This window comes from Dermacentor albipictus, chromosome 1 (genome assembly GCF_038994185.2).
Source record: "Dermacentor albipictus isolate Rhodes 1998 colony chromosome 1, USDA_Dalb.pri_finalv2, whole genome shotgun sequence".
NCBI classification, from domain to species: Eukaryota; Metazoa; Arthropoda; class Arachnida; order Ixodida; family Ixodidae; genus Dermacentor; species Dermacentor albipictus.
Window position 1 is genome coordinate 496,429,156 of NC_091821.1, and position 22,681 is coordinate 496,451,836.

The following is a 22,681-nucleotide window of genomic DNA, read 5'->3' on the forward strand; positions in this document are numbered from 1 at the left end:
GCTTGATGATGATTAGCCGGGCAAGGGAACAAGAGTTCAGGATCACAAGTCAGCCTCTACAGTCTGTGAAGGAGTACGTTTACCTAGGTCAACTAACCACAGGGAACCCTCATCATGAGAAGGAAATCCGTAGAAGAATAAAAATGGGTTGGATGGCATACGGCAGACATTCCAAGTTCTTAACTGGAAGCTTACCACTATCATTGAAAAGGAAGGAGTAACAATCAGTGCATTTTACCCATGCTGACATAAGGGGCAGAGACTTGGAGGCTGACAAAGAAACTTGAGAACAACTTAAGGACCACACGAAGAGCAACGGAACGAAGATTGCTAGGCATAACGTTGAGATGGAGAAAGACAGCAGTTTGAATCAGAGAGCAAACTGGTATAGACAATATTCTAATTGACATCAAGAGAAATCAATGGAGCTGGGCAGACCACGTAATGCGCCGGTTAGATAACCGTCGGACCATTAGGGCTACCCAATGGGTACCAAGAGAAGGGAAACGCAGTCGAGGACGGCAGAAGACCAGGCGGAGCGATGAAATTAGGAAATTCGCGAACGCTAGTTGCAATTGGTTGGCGGAGGACAAGGGTAATTGGAGATCGCAGGGAGAGGTCTTCGTCGGGCTGTACACATAAAACATGATGATGATGATGATGATGATGTTGCTGCTGCTGCTGCTGATGATGATGATGGACAGGTTGCGCATCTAGGATTTTAGTGCAGAATATAGAAATGTAAAATATAATGGAATATTTGACGTGTTTAATAATGTTTTTCCCCAGGAGGCAAACCATATGGACGCCAAAGTATGGACTGCTATAACAGTAAAGAATGGCTTTCATTACACAAAGTGCATGCTGAGTATTTCAACATCGGTTGATTTTCTAAAGCGTAGCTTTCTTTGCGAACTCTCCCAACCTTTACTGGCCATGACAGGTGACTGGGTCAGTGCAGCTGCTGGTGCTGCTACTATCTTGCTGATTAATAAAACCTCAGAGAGGTAAAAACACGAAGACGTAGAAAAAGAAACATACCCAACACGCGCTCACTCACAACGGATGTTAATGCACATATGGAAAAATACGTATATAGAAAATGGACGCCTCGCGCTTGTGAAGATAAGGCATAAAAACAGCATGCATCTAAGGCGCGTGTGAATATCGATTAATAAAACTGAATTCTTTATTATGTAGTAATACGGATGGTTGGCGTACACATTAACAGTCGCCGTGTGGTTTGATTAGGGTGACAAAACAAAATGACGGTATTTTCGAAGATGGCAAGCGGAGACGGTTCGGGCGGTTGCAGTCGATATATATATATATATATATATATATATATATATATATATATATATATATATATATATATGTATATATATTCATTTAATACCCTAAGTTTACTTTGGGCCTTTAGGTAAGATAGGAGGCCGTAATGCAGCCGTGGTCGTTTCAGCCTCGTCATTCCAGATTCGCTATCTCATTCTCGTCATGCCGTCATCGTCACGTCCTCTAAGCCAACCCAGTGGCCCAATTTGTGTAATAGGCACGGCCACTGAGTATGAGCGCGTGGTCGTGATGCAGTCGTCATGCAGTGCTTGACATACCGTCGTCGGGATGTTGTGGCGATCGTTGCGTCGTCGTCACTCCAGCTTCATCAACATACTTTCGTCATGCTGTCGTAGTCACGGGATCATCGTTATAATATTCGTGATAACTCGTTGTAACGTCATCGTCATCATGCACTCGTTGTCATCCTATTATACTCATTCCGTTGTTATGCTATCTTCGTCATTGTGTCATCGTCATTTGTCCTTTGTCATATCGTCGTTGTGATGAAGTCGGGGTGAGATCATCATCCTATTTATTAATTTCGTCTTTCCGCTTTTGCCGTGTCATTGCCATCATTCCATCATTGTCCCAATGTCGCCATGATGCAATGCTCGTCTAACCATTTTTCTCATTGCATCTACATCATTTCTTATCCATTATTCATCGTAATCATGCTATCGTTCTTGAATCATGATTATTCCGTCGTTTCATGCCCACATCATCATTGCGTTCCCGTCACACAGTCGCTGTGATGTATCTGTTTCCCAAACAGTCGCCGTCAAGCACCTGTGGTCAGGTCATCGTAGAGCTCGAGCCTTCGTCATCTGTTTGTCGTCATCGCCGTCCCATCATTGTCGTCGCACGCTCGTCATCATCCCATTGTCCTCATGCCGTCATCATAACGATGTCGTTGTTACGCCATCATCATCCTTTCAGAATTGTCACGCATCTGTCGGCATGTCATCGTCGTCTTATCGCACGTGTCGCTTCATCGACGTCACCCTTCGTCATTCCATCTTCACTTCGTCGTCGTCATATAGTCGTCGTTACCCCAGTGTCCTCATACTGTCTCGTCACGCGGTGGTCATTATACTGTCGTTGTCAAAGCAAAATTGTCATTTATTCGTGGTGCCATCGTCGTCACACTGCCTCTCATTTTATCGACGTCATTCCATCACCTTTCCATCGTTGCGATGCAGTCGTCGTCGTACCGCTGTGCTCACGGGTGATCTTGCAAGCGAGTGTCTTAAGTAAAGTGGGCCGATAACCGAAACAGTGTATGCCCCCTATAGTCAAAGCAACGAATGTGTCAGATTGAGCACTACATATTTTAAACAAACATTACTTCAGCAGAACGTTCGGTTGCTTCATTGCTAGACTGATAATCGCACTATCTCGACAATCATCGTAAGATGCATTCTGTCATAATATTTTATGCAACGAAGTTTCGACAGCAGCGTGCCACAACGCTATTTATAGAAAAGTAATTTTCTGCATGGGGATAAAGGCATCTTATGGACAAGCTGAAGTATTCTATGCACCCGAAAACAAGAGAATGGAGAGCACTAAACAGCAGGTAGGGAAGTCACTGATAATAAACCTTTATATGGTTATTTTTTCGACACTATGTAGAGATCTTCAGCAGAAAGCTCAACCAGGAGGAACTGTACGCCAAATTGTACTTCATACATAAAACCCTACTAAGAAGGACGCTCAGAATATTGGGATCAAACTATCAGGTTTGGTAAAGCATCGACTAAATTACCTTGTATGAATGATCTTAATCTGAGGTGTGAAATTTCATGATAAAAGGAGAAACCATAAGCAATTTGTCGCACAAATTGATGGAGGAGACCAGGCTGAAGATGTTACTCGACCTCATAGGCTCGTAGGTAAGAGCCGGCACAAAAATAGTGACAATTCTGTGAAAACGTCGAATGTAATTCCTTATACAATTAAGCGTATACAGCCCACAGATCAGTTGCGTAACTATCGACAAGGTTCTAGCCATCCCCTGCCAAATACAGAAGGCACCGTAGAGTAAAGCTATCAGTATGACGTATCAGTTTCGGTACATGTTCCCGCCAGATATGTGCACTGAGCTTACATTCATCAAAAATAACACCAAGATATTCAAGTGGTGCCCTTGTCCATTCTATACCATCATAGTGAGGCGGTGTAGATCCCCATAAATCAAACGAAGGACCTGATTTCTATGACCAATTTCTCAGAGCATCAGAAGCTGCACAATTTTTTTAATTAATGCTAAAATTTGACAATGCTCAGTTTGTCTGAGCTGGCCTGCGTGAGCGAATAGCAAATAGTTTGTTGCCCAAAATGCTCAAACCATGAATGTGACTGCACTTGAGAAAGCTTATACGCATTGGCTCTAAATAAAGGTCAAATTGAAGTGGCTATTAAAAATAACCCTGCTTTATACCTGTGTAACACATACACTTCTGATAGCAAGCAGGGCTGACCCGGATTGAGCTCGATGCGGATCGAGTGTTTCTACACGGTCATTTGTGATTCTGATATGACAGGATCCGGATCCGCATAATCGCAGCTGATATCTGCGCCCTCTAGCGCAGTCTCACTAAAAACAAAAAGTGGAGTCCACTCAATAAATAAACACTTAGAAACATTTTTTAACAAAAAATAGTAAGCGGCAAAATAGAAATGATGTCTTAACTTAACCACCATTTGCCAATCTGAATTTGTCGCCAAGCTACTATGCTGAGGGTTGCCGACAATCAGCAGACGATGATAACTCTATGCGGATTGTTGGATTGTGTAGCAGCGACCATTCTTGATCGCGATCAGGAAATCCTATACGGATCAGCCCCGATCGCGATCACAGGTGTACGTTTGACACCGGTTTTACAACGAACGTATAGGCACAGGCTCTAACAGATTACCATTAGCAGTGATACCGGTAGAATAATTCGGGCTGATCATGTAAAAACCTTTGTAAACCTCCGACCCATCTCGCTCCCATCCTGCGTGGGGAAGGTGCTGGAGGACGTCCTGCTCAACAGGTGGCAAGACTACCTGGAACGAGAAGGACTATACGCGGCCACGGTGATCGGCTTCAGACAGCACCTAAGCACGCAGGATGCGATGCTGCAGCTCAAATACCAAATCATCGACGATGGCGGCAGCGCCCGCGACAACAAAGCGATCCTAGGGTTCAACCTGCAGAGCGCCTTTGATGAGGTGAAACACTCGGCGATTCTGTCTCAAGTCTCCGCGCTCAACATGGGCGAAAGATCCTACAACTACATCAAGGACTTCCTCACGGACAGGACCGCCGAGCTACGAGCAGGGGGACGCTACCAGCGCGCGTAGCGAGCGGACGCATGGGACATCGGCTCCGGCGATTTTCGACCGTGGCGGCGGCCCAACGCGTTTGATCCCGACAATTTTGGACTTGACAGGACCAGCAAGTCAGCCGGCACGCAGGGAGACCACTCCCAATCCGGTGGGCCAATTTGTTGACCTTTTTAAGCGTTTTTCCTCCCATCCGCCATAGCGCCGCGACGCAGCCTCAAGGCTGAACGCCGGCGTTCGGCGGCGGGGAGGCCGCTCCAAGCCAACATGGCAAGCGCAAACCAGCAACGCGGCTACGACCCGGAAGGCATGGCATGGACAACTGTGCCGCAGACCAGTCGGGACCAAGCCTGCAACGCTAATGTGATCCGGGCCTTTGAAACAAGAGCCCAGAAACTCCAAGCCTGCGCACAAGGGAAGGCCACGTCAGCTCACGGAGGCCACCATGCGCAACCCGACAAGGCACCCGATGAGCGCGCAGCCGGAGGCCCAAGGCAAGTCAAAGCTGCATGGAAACCCAAGTTTCTCTGCAGATTTAGACCAGACGATGTGGTGCTAATCATCAAACCATTAACGGCGACAAGCTTGAAGAACTTACAACACGGTGAGCTAGGCCTAGCCCTACGACAGCGAGTCGGGGAGGCCGAAGCGGACAACTTTTACTTCACAATATCCCCGGACCAAAACCTGATCATCGTGGGCACGACGAGCATCCACGCGGCAGACAAACTGGTCGGGGACTTTGCGATAAAAATCCAAGAAGGAGCAGACCTCCATTTGCACGGGCACGTAAAACAGAGCGAAGACAACGTGATTCACGGAGTCATCACAGTGGCCAATCTGGAAACCACCGAGTCCCTGCGAGGGAAGGTGAAAAGCTTTCACGGAGAAACCACCGTCCTGGAGATCCGAAAGTTCGGATCTTCTAACAAAGCCAGAATCACCTTCGAAGGCAAGTACAAGCCCAGAGCTGTACTGTACAACGCGCAAGTCATACCGGTAGCAAGGTACCGCCGCACCATACCAGCGTGTAACTTGTGCGGCACAGTGGGGCATAGGCCAGATACCTGCCCGACACCGAGACAAGAAAACTGCGGACTCTGCGGAACGCTAGCCCCGTTTGTGGAGGGAGTGCGGTCCCCTCACCTGTGCAACCCAAAATGTGCGGTGTGTGGCGGCGAACACGCCACGAACTCCAGAGACTGCACGGCGAAATTTCGCACGAACGCGCCGCAACAACCCAGCAATCAGGAGAAAAGGAGGAGGAAAAAGAAGAAAAAAAAACAAGAAGAAGAAGAAGAAGGGAGGAAGCGGGAATCTCCCGCCCCCTCCACCTAGCAGGGAGTCGACTTCTGATCAACCCAAGCAAAAGAAGACCTGGGCCAGCATAGTCCAGAACGGGATGCGGCAGGTGAGTGGGACCGCCTCTCCTCCTCCTCCTCCCAAACCTTCCTCTCCACCCACACCCAACCCAGTAGAAACCGAGTTACGAAACCAGATAGCAGCCCTAATAGCGCAGATCGCGGTGCTAACGAGCAAACTAGAAAGTGCGCTAGCTAAACCCCAGCCACCTCAGCAAGAGGAGGCGATGGAAAGCGACACAGAACCTAGTCTTGAAAATAAACTAGAAGCTATGATGAGAAAGGTCCAGGAATCCATTCCCACCATAGTCTCACAACAGATAGCGAAAGCGATGACGGTTCGCAAATACGCTAACACGAGGAGACTCCAGACTCCCCGAGCCTACAGGATGCGTAGGGTGATAAGCGAGGACGAGGAGGAAGACCACCAGGAGCAATTTCCCCTCCAGAATAACAACAATCTCCAGATACAACATGGCGAGACAAACTAAAAAGAGTCCCATAACATTAACGCAGTGGAATAGTCGAGGCTTGAAATCGAGGACTAAGAGAGCGGATCTTGGGATGCACCTGTCTACGTACGAGCATACTCCGGCAGTGGTGGCCGTACAGGAACCTGGCGGGAACGTGAGCCTCACAAACTACAAAACGTTCCAACTCGACCCCCTAACGTGCATCTTTGTGCACAAAAACTACACTGCAAATTTGGTAGATCTGGAATTACAAACCAGCTTTTCGCACGTGATGGTGACTCTTCTGCCACTGAAAAAGGAGGATTCGCCGCTACACATCCTGAACGTGTACTGCCCACCTAAAGCAAAAAACGTAACCTTCTCCACACTCCTGAGCAGAGCTATCAGGGAAGCAGGACGAGACCCGTTACTAGTAATGGGAGATTTCAACGCGCAGAGTCCCTCATGGGGCTATCATCGAGAAGACATACGAGGACGGAAGCTAGCGGAGGCGGCGTCCGCGTTAGGTCTAACCCTACACACTGACCCGGCGTGCTCCACGCGGATAGGGAACTCGGTGCAGAGGGACACGTGTCCCGACTTAACCTTCACGAAAAACGCGAGGCGAGTGGAGTGGACGAATACGGAGGAAACTCTCGGTAGTGACCACTGCCTGATCACCATAACGATCCGTACGAAACCCCTTACCAGGCCTACGGGGCACACTATGCTGCCGGACTGGACGAAATTTAGAAAGGAATACGAGGTAAGCTCCATCCAGGAGCAGGGATATCAAGCCTGGACAAAACAGCTGCTGATCAACCTGCGTTCGACGGAAACGCAGGTAAAGCTCTCAGAGGCGGTGATGGACGTGGACACCCACCTCCTCCACCTCTGGGCAGCCAGACGCAGCATGGTCAAAAGATGGCGTAGACAGAAGCATAACCGAAAGCTAAGAGCTCGGATCGCGGCAATCACTAAAGAAGCGGCGGAGTACGCGGCGCAACTCGCGGACGTGAACTGGGTAGATAGGTGCAACGCGGCCGCTGGGCAGATGTCTAGCAAGAACACATGGCGCCTCTTCCGGGCACTCATAGATCCCAACCAGACGCGCACCGAGACGCACAAGCACCTGCAGAGAGCGGTACATGCATTTCAAGGAAATACGGCCCAGCTTGCACTGAAGCTTCGGGACCAGTACCTGACCACAACCCAAGATCCAAGGGGAGACGCTTACAGATACAATGGAGCCCAAAATACTGAGCTGGACGAACCTTTCAAAATATACGAACTCAAGGCCGCTCTAGCGAGGATGAAACGCGGGACCGCGCCAGGAAGGGACGGGATCTCGGTAAAACTCCTAGCCAATCTGCCGGACCGCGCATACGAATCCCTCCTTGAACACTTTAATTCGATTTGGGTGGGCGAAGCTCCATTTCCCACGGAGTGGAAGACGGCGCTGATAACTTTCATCCCCAAGGCGGGCAAGGCCATAGATACGGATAACCTAAGACCTATTTCTCTCACCTCGTGCGTGGGCAAACTGATGGAAGCTATGGTCAGAGACAGACTATCTGAGTACCTAGAAAACAAGCGAGTCTTCGCAGACTCGATGTACGGCTTCAGGCCAAATAAATCGGCTCAGGACATCCTGCTGCAGCTCAGCAGGGAGGTACTAAACCCGATCGAACATCCGAACGGGGATAAGATAGTGCTGGCCCTAGATCTAAAGGGAGCCTTCGATAATGTGACACACGAGGCGATCCTCACACACCTATCAGAGACGGGATGCGGCAGGAACGCTTTCGAGTATATAAAACGCTTCCTCACGGACAGACAGGCCTACGTGAGGATCCAGAACGCGGAACACGGCCCCTTTCTATTAGGCACGAGAGGGACGCCACAGGGAGCGGTGCTATCCCCCTTGCTTTTCAACTTGGCAATGAAGAACCTGCCGGTCCACTCGGAGAAAGTCCCGGGTGTGCAACACGCGCTGTACGCGGACGACATCTCCATTTGGGCCACGCAGGGCTCTCTCGGTGAAATGGAGGCCAGCCTGCAGGAGGCGGCCACCGCGGCGAACGAGTACGCGAAAAGATGTGGCCTTCATTGCTCCCCTCAAAAATCCGAATTCGTGCACATTCGCCCCAACAAAAAATGCACAAACAAGATAGAATTGAGACTTGGATCGGAACCGATACCCGAAAGAAAAGAAATTAGAGTCCTAGGTCTTTTCATCCACCAGCGTCGGCTGGCGACGACCACGCTCGACAAACTAAAGAAGGTGGGAGATCAGGTGGGCCGAATGGTCCGTAGAGTCTCGAACAAGAAAGGGGGACTGCGAAGCAAAGACGCCTTGCGGCTGGCCAATGCCTTTGTAACAAGCAGAATCCTGTACTCGACCCCCTATCTCCGCCTCAACAAACACGACCAGAACATCATCGAGGTGATAATACGCAAAATGGCGAAGAAGGCCCTCGACCTCCCGATAACCACGTCTAACCTGAGACTCCAAGGTCTGGGTATGACGAACTCCTTCGATGAACTTAGAGAAGCCCACCTCACAGGTCAATACACGCGATTATCGCAGACGCCGTCAGGACGCCGCCTTTTGGCCCGTCTGCACATAGAACACACGACTCTAACCGAGGAGAGAGTAAGACTCTCTCAGGAATGGCGTTACGCCCTGCACGTAAGACCACTCCCAATTAAGATGTCCAGGGACGACCACGAGGGTAGACGCAGGGCCAGGGCAGAGGCCTTAGCTCACCACTACGGAAGGAAACCCGGGGTATACTACGTGGACGCATCCGGCCCGCACCATGGCGGGTGGTACACGGCGGCAGTGATCCACGAGTCCAAAACGGTGAACGGGCTCACCTTCAAAGCCCGAAGCGTCACTCAAGCAGAGGAAGTCGCCATCGCTTTAGCGGCAACACACTCCGATTCCAAGACAATCATAACCGACTCGCGAGGGGCGTGTCGGAACGTCCAACAGGGCTAGGTCCCGTACCTGGCCTACCGGCTACTGCAAAATAGCTCGTACGTAGGAGGTCCATCCCACCGCTTCATAGTCTGGGCTCCGGCCCACTCGGGGCTAGGAGGAAACGAGGCAGCAGATGCAGCCGCCCGCGCGCTCTCTAACCGGGCAACCTCGTCCCCCGCCACCTCTGAAGAAGCAGCGGAAGCCACGCCGACCTACACTTATAAGGAAATAACACAATTATACAAAGATAGACATAAACTGTACCCCTACCCGTGTAAAGGATTAATGAGAGCGGAGGAACGCCTGTTCCTCCGCCTTGTCACGAACACCATGATGTGCCCGGCCTCGCTAAAGCACTTTGACCCTGCCTTCTCCGGGGAGTGCCCGCACTGTGGGGAGAGGTCCTCGGACCTCTACCACATGGTGTGGGCGTGCCCCTCCAACCCTGCTTTTACTCCACACCCAAACCCCACCCGGGAGGACTGGGAGGCGACCCTACTCGCCTGTTGCGACCTGAAAGCCCAAAAGGCGATGGTCGAACGAGCTATGGCGGCAGCGGAAGCCACTGGGGTCCCGTACTAGGGACTCCACCTAGTGTTTGTGAGGGGAAAGGCACTAAGCCTGACTCCAGAGCACCCTCCATGTAACTCCCTCTTTTCAGAGGAAATAAACGTTTTCACCACCACCTACGAGCAGGCGACCTACAGACGCAAGAGAAGAAGCTGTGGAGAACCGGCAAACCGCAGTGATCGGCCTTTTCGCCGATGCTGTTCAACCTGGTAATATTCGGAGGGGCCGAAAAGCTAGCAGACATCGAAGACGCCAGGCACACCATCTACGCGGACAATATCACGCTGTGGGTGACCGGTCGCAGTGACGCCCACATCGAGGTCGCGCTGCAAGCCGCCGTCGACGCAATAGAAGACCAGCTGGAAAGCACCGGACTGAGATGTTCGCCGACGATATCGGAGCTTCTGATACTCCCAGCTGCCAAAAACGGCAGAGGCAAGGCCAGAGAACGAGAATACGAAAAAACTAGAATCGTAACCAAATCTGGCAACGCGATCCCCGAGGTCGACAAAATTAGGATCCTAGGCACGGTCACGAAAAGTACGGAAGAAACGGCGAAACCGTCACCCGTCTCACGGCAAAAGCGGCCAGCGCGATTCGACTCCTCAAACGACTGACTTCCCGGAAAGCTGGCATGAGAGAGGAGAGCCTAATTAGGCTCGTCTAATCCTTTATAATCAGCCACATCGAGTACGTTGCAGCCTACCACAGATGGTTGCAACACGAACGTAACAAAATCAACGTGATCATGAGAAGAGCGTACAAGACGGCGCCAGGCCTGTTCGAGTCCACGAGCATGACCTGCTTTTTAAAAGTCGGGATACACGCTCGAAGAAATAGCCAAAGCGCAACGGAGATCTTAACTTGAGCGGTGGTCCATGACCAAAGCCGGGAGGAAGATACTGGACAACCTGGGAATAGGACGCTCGAACGAAGTGGAGAAGAAGCTCTCCGTCCCCGAAGCAGTCCGACGCGAGACCAGAATCGACCCTGTAGAGAAGAACTAATGACGCCCTGATCGAACTCACTAGACGTTTAACAAGCGTTGAAGCAAACTGCTAGCAAATTTAGCCCTTTAGGCAGCGGCTCGGAACCATGCAAACCGACACCGCTGAGACGGTTCATCGGGTTTGTAACCTTGAAGCTCGCCTTGATGATGCCGATAATCGCTCTCGGCGCAATAACTTGATCTTTTATGGCATTACTGATACTAACAAATCTGAATCATTTGCTCAGTCAGAACTGGTCATTCGGCTGTGTTCTGAACAGTTAAATGTTTCCCTAGAGCCAAGGGAAATCGAGCGAGCGCATCGCCTCGGTCGATACATCCCTGGTCGTAACCGGTCCATCATTGTCAAACTTTCCTTCTTTAAAACAAAAAAAGCCATCTTGTCGAATGGCCGGAAGCTTAAAAACACTTTGTGCAATATGGGTGAGGATTTTGCTAAGCCGGTACACAACGCGCGAAAACATCTGGTCGCGTTTGCACGAAGCCATTCAGTTCCTTTTTCTCTTCGCTTTAAAACATTATTCATAGGTTCAAAACGCTACGTTTTTGATCCAGCATCCCAATCCATGAAAGAACTATAGCTAACGCATTGTCGCCAGCATTCGTCCCGACGTGCTCTACCTGCCCCTCGAGAATCTTTCTCAATCTCTGCTATTTTTACTAACATAAGAAGCTTTCTTCTGAAAAGAGAACAAGTATCAGATCTAGTATCTTCGTCTGGCAGTAACCTACTTACACTAACTGAAACATGGCTTACCCATGATGTCACTGACGGTGAAGTTCTGAGTTAACTACCGAATTTCGATGTTTTTTGTAAAGATAGGCAGGGTACTCGGGGCGGTGGTGTTCTCATCGCAGTAAAAAACATCTACTGTGCTCCACAGTCAATGTGGCCACTGACCTAGAAGCTGTATGGCTTATCATTCGCGCTAATCTGCAGCTACTAGTTCTTGGCGTCTGTTATCGTCCCCGCAACTCTAATCATGACTTCCTCCGCCATTTCAATAACACCTTGAACCATTTAGTAAAATATTGCCGAACGCTTGCATCTTGCTGTTTGGGGATTTCAATTACCCACATATCAATTGGTCAAATTATTTTAGCCCAGTGACTAGCATGACAGGAGTTAGACAATTCTTAGATAGTTGCCTTAATTTTAACCTCTCCCAGATGATAACAGAGCCAACGTGTGCAACTCATGGCTCGGCTAACTTACTAGAACTCATACTAACCACTCTTCCTGAAAGCATGTCCTCCATTAGCTACCTACACGAAATAAATAATCACAAAGTAATCTACCCTGTTTTCTCATTTTCACCTATAGTACGTCATTCGGATCAGAAAGCAATTCGCCTGTACGACAACGGCAATTATACCACCATAAACAACGAACTAGTCGCAGTCTATCAATGATTTGAATTAGGTTTTTAAAATCGGTCAAAACAAGAAAACTGGTTACTCTTCCAAAATAAGATGACTAACCTCGTTGTGAAGTTTACACCAACTACCTTACTTCGCTCTAATCGCAATAAACCACGGTTCAAGAACACACAAAAAAATTGAAAAACAAAAAGAAACATCTGTTTCGCTCCGCTAAGCTGAGGCCAAGCCTGGGAAGCTGGGCCAAGCCAAGTCCTGGGAAAAATACCACGTATCTGAACGCGCCTACCTCATAGCTAGCCGGCAACAGAAGCACTCATTTTTTCATTCAGACCTACCCCGCATGCTCAGCAGTAACCCCAAAACATTTTGGCAGGTTATAAATCCCCAGTCAACCCTTGGTGTCAGAATTTCGATAGATGGTGAAATTTTACCTGATATTGATTGTGCCAAACTGTTTAGCAATGAATTTTCATCTGTTTTCACTACCGAACCACACATGCCTCTTCCTGTTTTTCCTGTTGCTGTCATGGCTCCAATGCCAGATATTATTTTTTCACCAGGTGGAATATCCGACTCATTGATAATCATAAATTATGATCATCAGCTGGTGTTGACAATATCATGTCAAAGCTTTTGAAAGCTCGAAGCGCATCTCTGCCATGTATTTAACCCTGCTGTATTCCCAATCCCTATCATGAGGCACGCTACCTAACGAGTGTAAAAGAGCAAGGTCGTTCCAGTCTACAAATCAGGTAACCGTAATTCACCCTTAAATTATCGTTGAATATCCATAACTAGAATCTTTTGCAAAATAATGGAACACGTCATATACTCACACTTAATGAATTTCCTAGGCAATAATACCTTTTTCCATCCGTCGCAACATGGCTGCCGTAAAGGCATGTCATGTGGCACCCAATTGGCTACATTTCTTCATGACCTACACTCAAATCTCGATACTAACACTGTGACCGATATCATATTTCTTGACTTTGCAAAGGCATTTGTTAAAGAAGCTCATCAACGCTTATTATTAAAACTTTCTTGCTTGAACTTCCACCCCAATGTCCTAACATGGATAACAGAATTTCTTAGTAACCGATCACAGTCCGTCAGTGTTAACAATACTACTTCAGAATGCCTTCCCGTCTACCCATGTCTATCCCAATGTTCAGTCTTAGGTCCCCTCCTATTCTCAATATACATTATGGATCTTCCACAGCATGTTTCCTCTCAGATTCGTATGTTTGCTGATGATTGCGTTGTCTGTCGAACTATCACTAATAGCAATGACCGCATCTATCTCCAAAATGACCTGAACAACATTACAGCCTGGTGTGATCACTGGTTAATGGTCCTAAACAATATTAAATGGAAATCTATGGCAATTTGCCGCAGCCGTAATCGGCATGACTTTCTCTACACCATCCAGCCACACCAGCCAATCGACACTGTAAACTCTACTATGTACCTAGGTATTACGATCACGCATGACATAAACTGGCGCTCGCATATAACTAACATCATATCATCTGCTAACAAAACCTTGGGGTTTCTGAAACGCAACCTCCGCAATGCTCCTCAACCAGTAAAAACTACTAGCATATAAAACACCGGTTAGGCCGAAGCTCGAATATACATCGCCCATGTGGTATCCTCATCAGATTTACCTCAGCAACGCATTAAAATCCATACAGAACCGCGCCGTAAGATGCATTCACTCAACAGACTCATATGATACCAGCATATCACCATTAAAAGTAGAGTCTGGTTTGGACACCATAGCGCACCATCACCGTATCACGAGCTTATCATTATTCCATAAATTTTACACCAGGTCGCTTCGCCCCGCACCATACATTTTACCACTTTCACGCATATCGCTGTGCACAGGCCACCCACCAAATGTTGCTCGCTCTAGCGCGCGTACTGTCACCTGCTCGTCATCATTTTTCATCGTACAGCGAAAGACTGGAACTGCCTTCCCCACAGCGTCGCTGCCATCCCCACCTCATCTACCTTCGTGGAAGAAGTAGCGAGTGTTCTGTCGGTAAAATAACATAGTGGGCAACCTCCTGTATTTTTGGTACCACCCACCCCTTATGTAATACCCGCAAAGGGTCTTTAAGGTAATAAAATGAAATGAAATGAAATGAAACATGAATGCAGAGTTTAACAAGGGAAGAACAGCGGCGAGGGCCAAGGCTCTCACCGACCAGCACGCCAACTACGAGCACGCGCGGTACGTCCATGCGGCTGAACAGCAACGGAACGCCTTCGCAGCGGTCGCCATAGCGGCGCTAACCGGCGCCACGAGGACGTCAGCGAGCGTGAGAAGCGCCGGAGCGGAACAAGCGGAGGATGTAGCTATCGCCCTGGCCATCGCAGACGCAGACTGCCACACAGTGCCGAGTGACCGGGCACCAGGCGATGCGAAACTTCGCCAGAGGCCAAATATGCATGGAGGCCGAGCACGTACTGCGACCGGCCAAACTACAAGACAGAAAAGTAATACTTCCGTAAAGTAATAATTCCCGGCGCACGCGGGTGACGCGTCAGAACGCAATGAGAACCACAATGAGACACCACACGCAGCGGCGCGAGCGCTAACTACGTCCGACGTGGTTCGGAACCAAGGACCGCATGACGGACTACAACGAAATCACGAAGGCCTACCACCTGGCTCACAGAACTCTCCCACCCCCACACCCGAGGCTGAGTCGAGCGGAGGCGGTACTTCTGAAACAGCTCCAGACCGGATCGCTACCGATCCCGGGACTGTTGCATCGCATGTAGCCCGAGACATACCCGACCGATAAGTGCAGCGTCCACCGGAGGGAGACGGTAGATTGCACGCACATCTTGTGAGACTGCGTTAAAAATCCAGAAGAAGCAAGATCAAGAACGATCCCACCGCAGCTCGAGGCAGCCGCGAAGAGTTACGACCAAGACGAACAGCTCTAGGACGTCCAGCAGGTCCTCGGGGTGCTTAAAAGGCAGGGACCCAGCGAGCCGGCAACGGCGAGCGTAGACCAGCGCCGAGTAACGGTGACCTCGTAGGTGACGCAGGCCTTCGTCGGGGCGCGCAAGCGCCCAATCGCAGGCACAAATAAAGTTGGCTCCAATGCTATCCAATTGTAAACAATGTAGCCAATATTGACTATTCTAAAAGATTGAAAATGAAGGCGTGGTTCACTGGATGAAGTGATTTTGTTAAATCAATCTCAAGGATTGCAAAGTGATAACTGTGGGATGAGAAATACTGAAGAGCTATCCGAAGGTGAACTGACAGAACTGTCGCAGCATGTAAAGCAGTTCAACACATGTGGATCAATACAAAAGAGACCTTGCATTTTGTTTATGCTATGCGTGCAGTCTGGTGTTGCATTTACCTGCGACCACGTGCGATTGCAAAAAGATAGTTAGGGAGATAAAACCTCGAACACGTTCCGCGATGTAGGTGCAGCGCCAACGAGGCAAGCAAGGGCGCATCGATTATTTTTGTAATTTCCTTGGAACGGAGACAAATTAGGTACCATTGACCATTAACCTCTGCCAGTCCATCAATGCATTGAAAGTTTGGTGGGTAAATTTCGCTTATAGTGTGCACATCAAGGGCGTCGCTCGTCATATTCCCCCTATGGAATTCCACAGAATTTTCTCACGTAAAGACAAAGTACTGCCCTGCATGTAGTTGAAAATACTGGGAATAAACTTCAAAAACGAAGCTTTATTTTCTGGATTTGGGAGACACTACTGTTACCGTCTCTTTCATCGACGACATGGGGAAAAGTAGCCAAGGGCCTGGAGAGCAGCTATTACCGTTCGTCCTCCCGTTGCTACCTTCCCAAGTAGCGACCACTGAAAATTTACACGCACAAATCAGCACGAGTGTTACCAATTGCAGCACCATGTATCAATATAGCTTCGTGGCGAAAACATTCTGCAATTTATTATAAATGGTTCGACAGTCGCTCTGTCGGAGTTGTAGGCTGTCTGGCTCAAGAACTTTTCCCTCTCAAAACTGCAGCTTCGAGTTTTCAGAGCAGGCGTCAAGGAAGTTAAAGGCGGGCCGAAGAGGTGAGACTGAGTGACGTCAGGGAGAAGGTGGCGTGGGCGGAGATTCGCTGTTTTAGGCATATCGGCAGTATCGGGAGGAGATTGTTGCAAGAGTGGGAGGGCGTCCGCTGGTAGCTTATTACGGGTGGGCGGATGTTAGTTCGTTCCTCAGGAGTGTAGGCACGACATTCTCTGCTGGCACCGTGGACAGAACCGGAAGATGAGCGCTCTAATGCCACAGTAATAATAAGTAGGGCTGGAAGAATGCAAAGTGGAGTAATACGGCTCTGCAAGTGCTGGTCATCATCATCATCATCATCAGCCTGGTTACGCCCACTGCAGGGCAAAGGCCTCTTCCATATTTCTCCAACAACCCCGGTCATGTACTAATTGTCGCCACGCCGTCCCTGCAAACTTCTTAATCTCATCCGCCCACCTAACTTTCTGCCGTCCCCTGCTAGGCTTCCCTTCACTTGGGATCCAGTCCGTAACCCTTAATGACCATCGGTTATCTTCCCTCCTCATTACATGTCCTGCCCATGCCCATTTCTTTTTCTTGATTTCAAATAAGATGTCATTAACTCGGGTTTGTTCCCTGACCCAATCTGCTCTTTTCTTATCCCTTAACGTTACACCTATCATTCTTCTTTCCATAGCTCGTTGCGTCGTCCTCAATTTGAGTAGAACTCTTTTCGTAAGCCTCCAGGTTTCTGCCCCGTAGGTGAGTACTGGTAAGACACAGCTATTATATACTTTTCTCTTGAGGAATAATGGCAACCTGCTGTTCATGATCTGAGAATGCCTGCCAAACGCACCCCAGCCCATTCTTATTCTCCTGATTATTTCCATCTCATGATCCGGAACCGCCGTCACTACCTGCCCCAAGTAGGTGTATTCCCTTACAACTTCCAGTGTCTCGCTGCCTATTGTAAATTGCCGTTCTCTTCCGAGACTGTTGAACATTACTTTAGTTTTCTGCAGATTAATTTTTAGACCCACTCTTCCGCTTTGCCTCTCCAGGTCAGTGAGCATGCATTGCAGTTGGTCCCCTGAGTTACTAAGCAAGGCAATATCATCAGCGAATCGCAAGTTACTAAGGTATTCTCCATTAACTTTTATCCCCAATTCTACCCAATCCAGGTCTCTGAATACCTCCTGTAAACATGCTGTGAATAGGATTGGAGAGATCGTATCTCCCTGCCTGACGCCTTTCTTTATTGGAATTTTGTTGCTTGCTTTATGGAGGACTACGGTTGCTGTGGAGCCGCTATAGATATCTGTCAGTATTTTTACATATGACTGGTCTACACCCTGATTCCGTAATGCCTCCATGACTGCTGAGGTCTGGAGATGAGTCACCTCCAGCAGTACTGGAGATGACTCCAGTAGTGCTGAAGGAAGTACCGGTAGTGATAGTGAAGCCATAGATGCGTGGCCGACCAGTGCATAGGCGCAGACACGGTGGTGATCGTGGACAGCGGCACGCCCACTGCTGCAGTTAGTCCCTTGTGGGAATAAAACGTACTTTTTTGAACAATTTTGCAGTTACTCTTATTTACCGGGACACATTTATTGGAGCGCAGTAATTCACAAGATAACAGCTATTTTCATTACACTAATGCGGGTGCTTTACTCGAGTTACCACATAACTTAGCGCCTCGTGATAGGACAAAGAGAGCACTTATCTGTACTGCTAACGACTTACGGGACCTGAATTCGCTCGTTACAGATATTCTCCTTGGCACAGTGCTTGAATCAACTGTTTATTCCTTCTAGATTCATTTTTTTTCCTCATTGCAATGAGGCGATGAAACAAGGGTTTGTGAATATTGCAAGCAATTATATTTCGCTACCTGTTGTTTGCTTCGACTTCAAGCCGAAGAAGAGAGGCTTCTATCTGTGGATTTAAGCATTAGTGAAGCAGCCACGCATATTTTCATGTATTAGGTTTGGGTAGCTCCGAGAGGAGATGACGCAAACCAATCCCTTTGCAAGCATTCTGCTACATTAACATCAGGATACTTCCAGAGTGTTTCTATACAGCATTGTGGCAGCTTGTATAAAACACATAGCATATACCAGTAAAATTTAACAAGTACACTAGGCAGGGCCCTCGTTCAAGTACCACCATCGGGTATATTAGAAAAATCAAATGGCGTTAGGTGACAAACAATCATCGTAAAAAGGCTGGGAACTGGGGTAGCATTTAAATATTTGCACGACTACTCGTCGCATGTTAGCAGCACGATAGCTAAAAGCACTATTCCTGTTCGGATCAGTCTTGACTGATGCGAACATTGCTTTTTCACTGCTGCACGCTTACTTGTTAGCACATACCTTGACGGCGAGACAGAAGCACTTTTAATGAAAAGTTACTGGCCTTGTAGGGGTGTCTAGCTAACGACGTGCCGCAGTACTAACACAACGTGTGAGACCGAAAACCTCAATTTCCCATTCCGGTGTAATGGAACATCCGAGAGTAAATAAACATAGATAAAAACATACAGAACCCAAGCGCTGCCCTGCGACACCGTTGCCCTTGAATCAACCCATTCCAACAAGCCCAACTTTCAGTCCTTCTTGACCTCTTGTTTTTTTTTTGTTTTTTTTGGTGATGCCGCTATGCACTGCAATTACAGAAATGGTCCAGGCCTGATTAGTTAGGATCGGTGACAGCACACGGAGAAGGATAATTCTTTATATATCCACTGATTGTTCTCGCTGGTCGCCATTCTCATTATATACAATAACCAAACGGGAGTTTCGCAGTTTGCTTTGTCTTGTTGCAAAGTTGTTCTCTTCATACATTTACTGTTTAGAATGTCCCCTTACTTTATTCCCTACCATAGGGCTTGTAAGGTTCTTTTGAATGAATAAATACCTAAAGTGCGCTCACCTGTGGGCCTCGGGATGCGCAGGTCGCGCCCCAGTAACGGAGGAGTGGGCATCGTAGTCGACTGCCACTCGGTGCTGGCCATCACGGTGGCGGCGACGGAGCTGGTCCCGATCGTATCGAGCCCACCGCCGATGTCGTTGACAGTCCGGTTGCGCGCGGCTCGCATGGCCAACACAGGGCGCCTATGCGGACCGCCATGCCTCCATCACGGCCTCAGCGGCGACGGCTCACCGGGCGGGCGGCGTACTCGCCTGCGACTCGCGTTACGGCCGAAGCGATGCATTCGCCTGCTCGGACACTCCCAAGAGCCTCAGTGTTCCCCGCACAAAATAGCACACAGGTTCAGCGCTGGGCGATGGAGGCAAATGCACTGCCGCAACACAATCACCGCCGAACGACCACGGGTCGCGTAGGTACCGGCAGTGATGGCTTCCGCTTCTTGCAGCTGCGCTGAAGTTTCCAGAAAACGTCTTCGCTGGATTCAGAGGTCGGCAAATGACGCTGTCCTCGGTTCCGTGTCCGCGAGGAGTGACAGCGCAAGAGCCGCATCACTAAGCTCAACTAAATCAAACATGCTTACGCGAAAGACCATTAGGGGGTTGCTTCTTTGTCAGTATTCAAAATTAACGTAGCCGTTCAACCTACGGTCTTAGAAACTGCGTTCAGTGATGCCTACAATAGGACAAACACGTTATACTGTGACCAAACGACCAGCTGAACGGTGGAGCTCTGTCGCAAAGCTTTCAAGAGAGGGCCTTGTCTTGTCTTTTATCTCGACGACTAATCCACTTTGCTCCCTCGGACCCACATACAAATAAATCTGCACCGCTATTGTTAGAGTTGAAAATATTTGCAGCTAGGCTAGAAAGGAAAGCACTTTTAGAAAACACGATGTGGCAGCTGTCAAACTGTTAGCCAAGCACGAAAGTTGTCGTCGTAAGTGCTCGAACTTAGCTTGACTTTAGTGTCTCGCTTAGCGTTTTCCTGTGGGAGCCTACAATTCATGTAGCAAAGCACTCAAAGTGGAATTTTGTTTTCTACGAAATTCTAATCCCATTTGAGTGAAATCCCTTTTAGCCTTCCTGCCTAGAGCGTCGAGAATGCACAGGCCGTTGAAGGTGCGCCTGCGGACGTTAGTGGCCGAATGTAGGCTAAAGCGTCAGACGGCAGTAAACTGCGCTATCGGAAAAGGTCTACGAGATAAAAAAACGTTGCTTGACAGTACAGCAAAATTATCTCGAGAACGGGCACTAGAGGTGGCGCCACCTGCGTCACCAGTCTCGGTGCGAAATAAGCTGAGCAGCACGCAGCACGAAGATTGATGCGATGCTCTCTTGCATTGTTGCCGTTCTAGCGAAGGTTACGCAAGTCGTTGTTGTCGTAGCCAAATCCAAAGCTGCACTGGAGGCATCCTTATCGCACATCATCCGTTTGCTTCGACCTGCAAATATAAGGAGAGAATTAAAATAAACGACTAGTTTATTACTACAATGCAGAAATAACTTTTATGCAGGTAGCACACAGCTTCAGCATGACACGGCTGTAGAAGTGAGCCTCTCGTCAAATGCTAGTGATAGTACAAACCCATGAAATTTGAAGAATAGCTGGATACTCCACAAAGTCTAATACAATTAAAGGTGATGGGCATTATGTGAACAAACCGGAAGGTATCTGTATGACTTCGTAAGCCAGCCAAGGCGTCTGGTATTGTAGATACGATTCAGTCAAAAAAGGTGTCGGGCAGGTAATGTATTGTACAGAACAAACAATCGGTGATGCCTCAGAATAAGCAATTGGATAAGAATGAAACAGAAATGCAGTCAAAAATGGCAGGGAATCAGGTGAAGTAATCAAGATAAAATAATGAGCAGAATCCATCGCACAAATGCCGACGGTAATGCGCTTACAGATGAATAAATACACAAGGCGTTTTATTTAGCAGCACAAAATTTATAAAATTGCATGTGGCACATTACACAGTTCTAACCCTTGAGCTAAATTACTTGTTGAGGTGGCCTCTACTTGCACAAGAGGTGAAATTGCTTAATGGAATAATTAGCTTAGTTACACTAATTCACTTTTTAAAGAATTAGTTTACGGCGCGTATTTCATTCTACGAGTTGTAGCTAGTGAGTTGGCAAGACAGATCTCCTTGTAACGAATTCTGAGGATGGTACATATTTTGAGATATGCGGCGTCAAACCTACGGTAACTATAATAATAATAATAATAATAATAATAATAATAATAATAATAATAATAATAATAATAATAATAATAATAATAATAATAATAATAATAATAATAATAATAATAATAATAATAATGTAATTATTATTATTAAAATAATTTCTGGCAAAAGAAAGAAAAGTCAGTTTCTGGATGAGTCTTGTTATTGACTGCCGGGTTTCGCGTGACAAGCCACTGTGATGGCTTAGGCGAACCCGATTTCTGTACTTATACTTGCAGATTTGATAATAAATTATTATTATTATTATTATTATTATTATTATTATTATTATTATTATTATTATTATTATTATTATTATTATTATTATTATTATTATTGTAATGAAGAAAGGAGGAGAATGGCATACCGATCATCATCAAGAACAGAGGGCACGAGACCGGCGTTCGAAGACCACCAGCTTGCTCTCCGCGCTCACTGTTCCGAGCTACCGCCCGTTTGTTGGACTCGCTCAATAAACATCTTTACATTTGGTGGATCGTGCTGGGTACGCACATCGTCGGCACCCTGGAACTCCGATCCCGCACGTTGCACTCGACCATGCAAGCTGACGCAGCCCAACAGCCGCCACCTCTCCCGGCCGCCGTTTGTCCCGGCCCCGTTCGCCAGCGAGACCCCCCGGTATTTTCGGGTACGGAAGACCAGGACGTCGAGGACTGGCTGTCGTCCTACGAAAAAGTTAGTGGACCCAACAAGTGGGATGACGCTACTAAGTTGAGTACCGCGAACTTTTACTTGGCTGGCGTGGCGAAGCTGTGGTATACGAACCACGAATCGGAATTTGAAAACTGGTCTGCTTTCAAGGAGGCAATATCTGCCGTTTTCGGTCGCCCTGCCGTGCGGAAGTTACGCGCCGAGCAACGGCTGCGCACACGGGCACAGGAACCGAATGAAACATTTACCGCCTATATTGAGGACGTACTCGATCTCTGCAGGCGCGCCGATGCCTCAATGAGCGAAAGTGCCAAAATACAGCACATCATGAAGGGCGTCGACGACGATGTCTTTCAGATGCTTCTTGCGAAGTCTCCTGGCACAGTGTCTGAAGT

The 22,681-nt window shown here is 48.1% G+C and overlaps 1 protein-coding gene across 9 annotated transcripts in view; it reads right to left on the minus strand.

The window, feature by feature from the left end:
- The window catches only part of LOC135908811 (uncharacterized), a 683,451-nt gene that overhangs the window by 80,809 nt on the left and 579,961 nt on the right, over positions 1 to 22,681 (minus strand). For all 9 annotated transcript variants that reach the window (XM_065440642.2, XM_065440641.2, XM_065440640.2 and 6 more), the window contains one exon: positions 19,385 to 20,825. In XM_065440642.2, coding sequence (XP_065296714.1) covers positions 19,385 to 19,550 — 166 coding nt within the window. In that variant the 5' untranslated portion in view covers positions 19,551 to 20,825. The remainder of the gene's footprint in view (positions 1 to 19,384; positions 20,826 to 22,681) is intronic.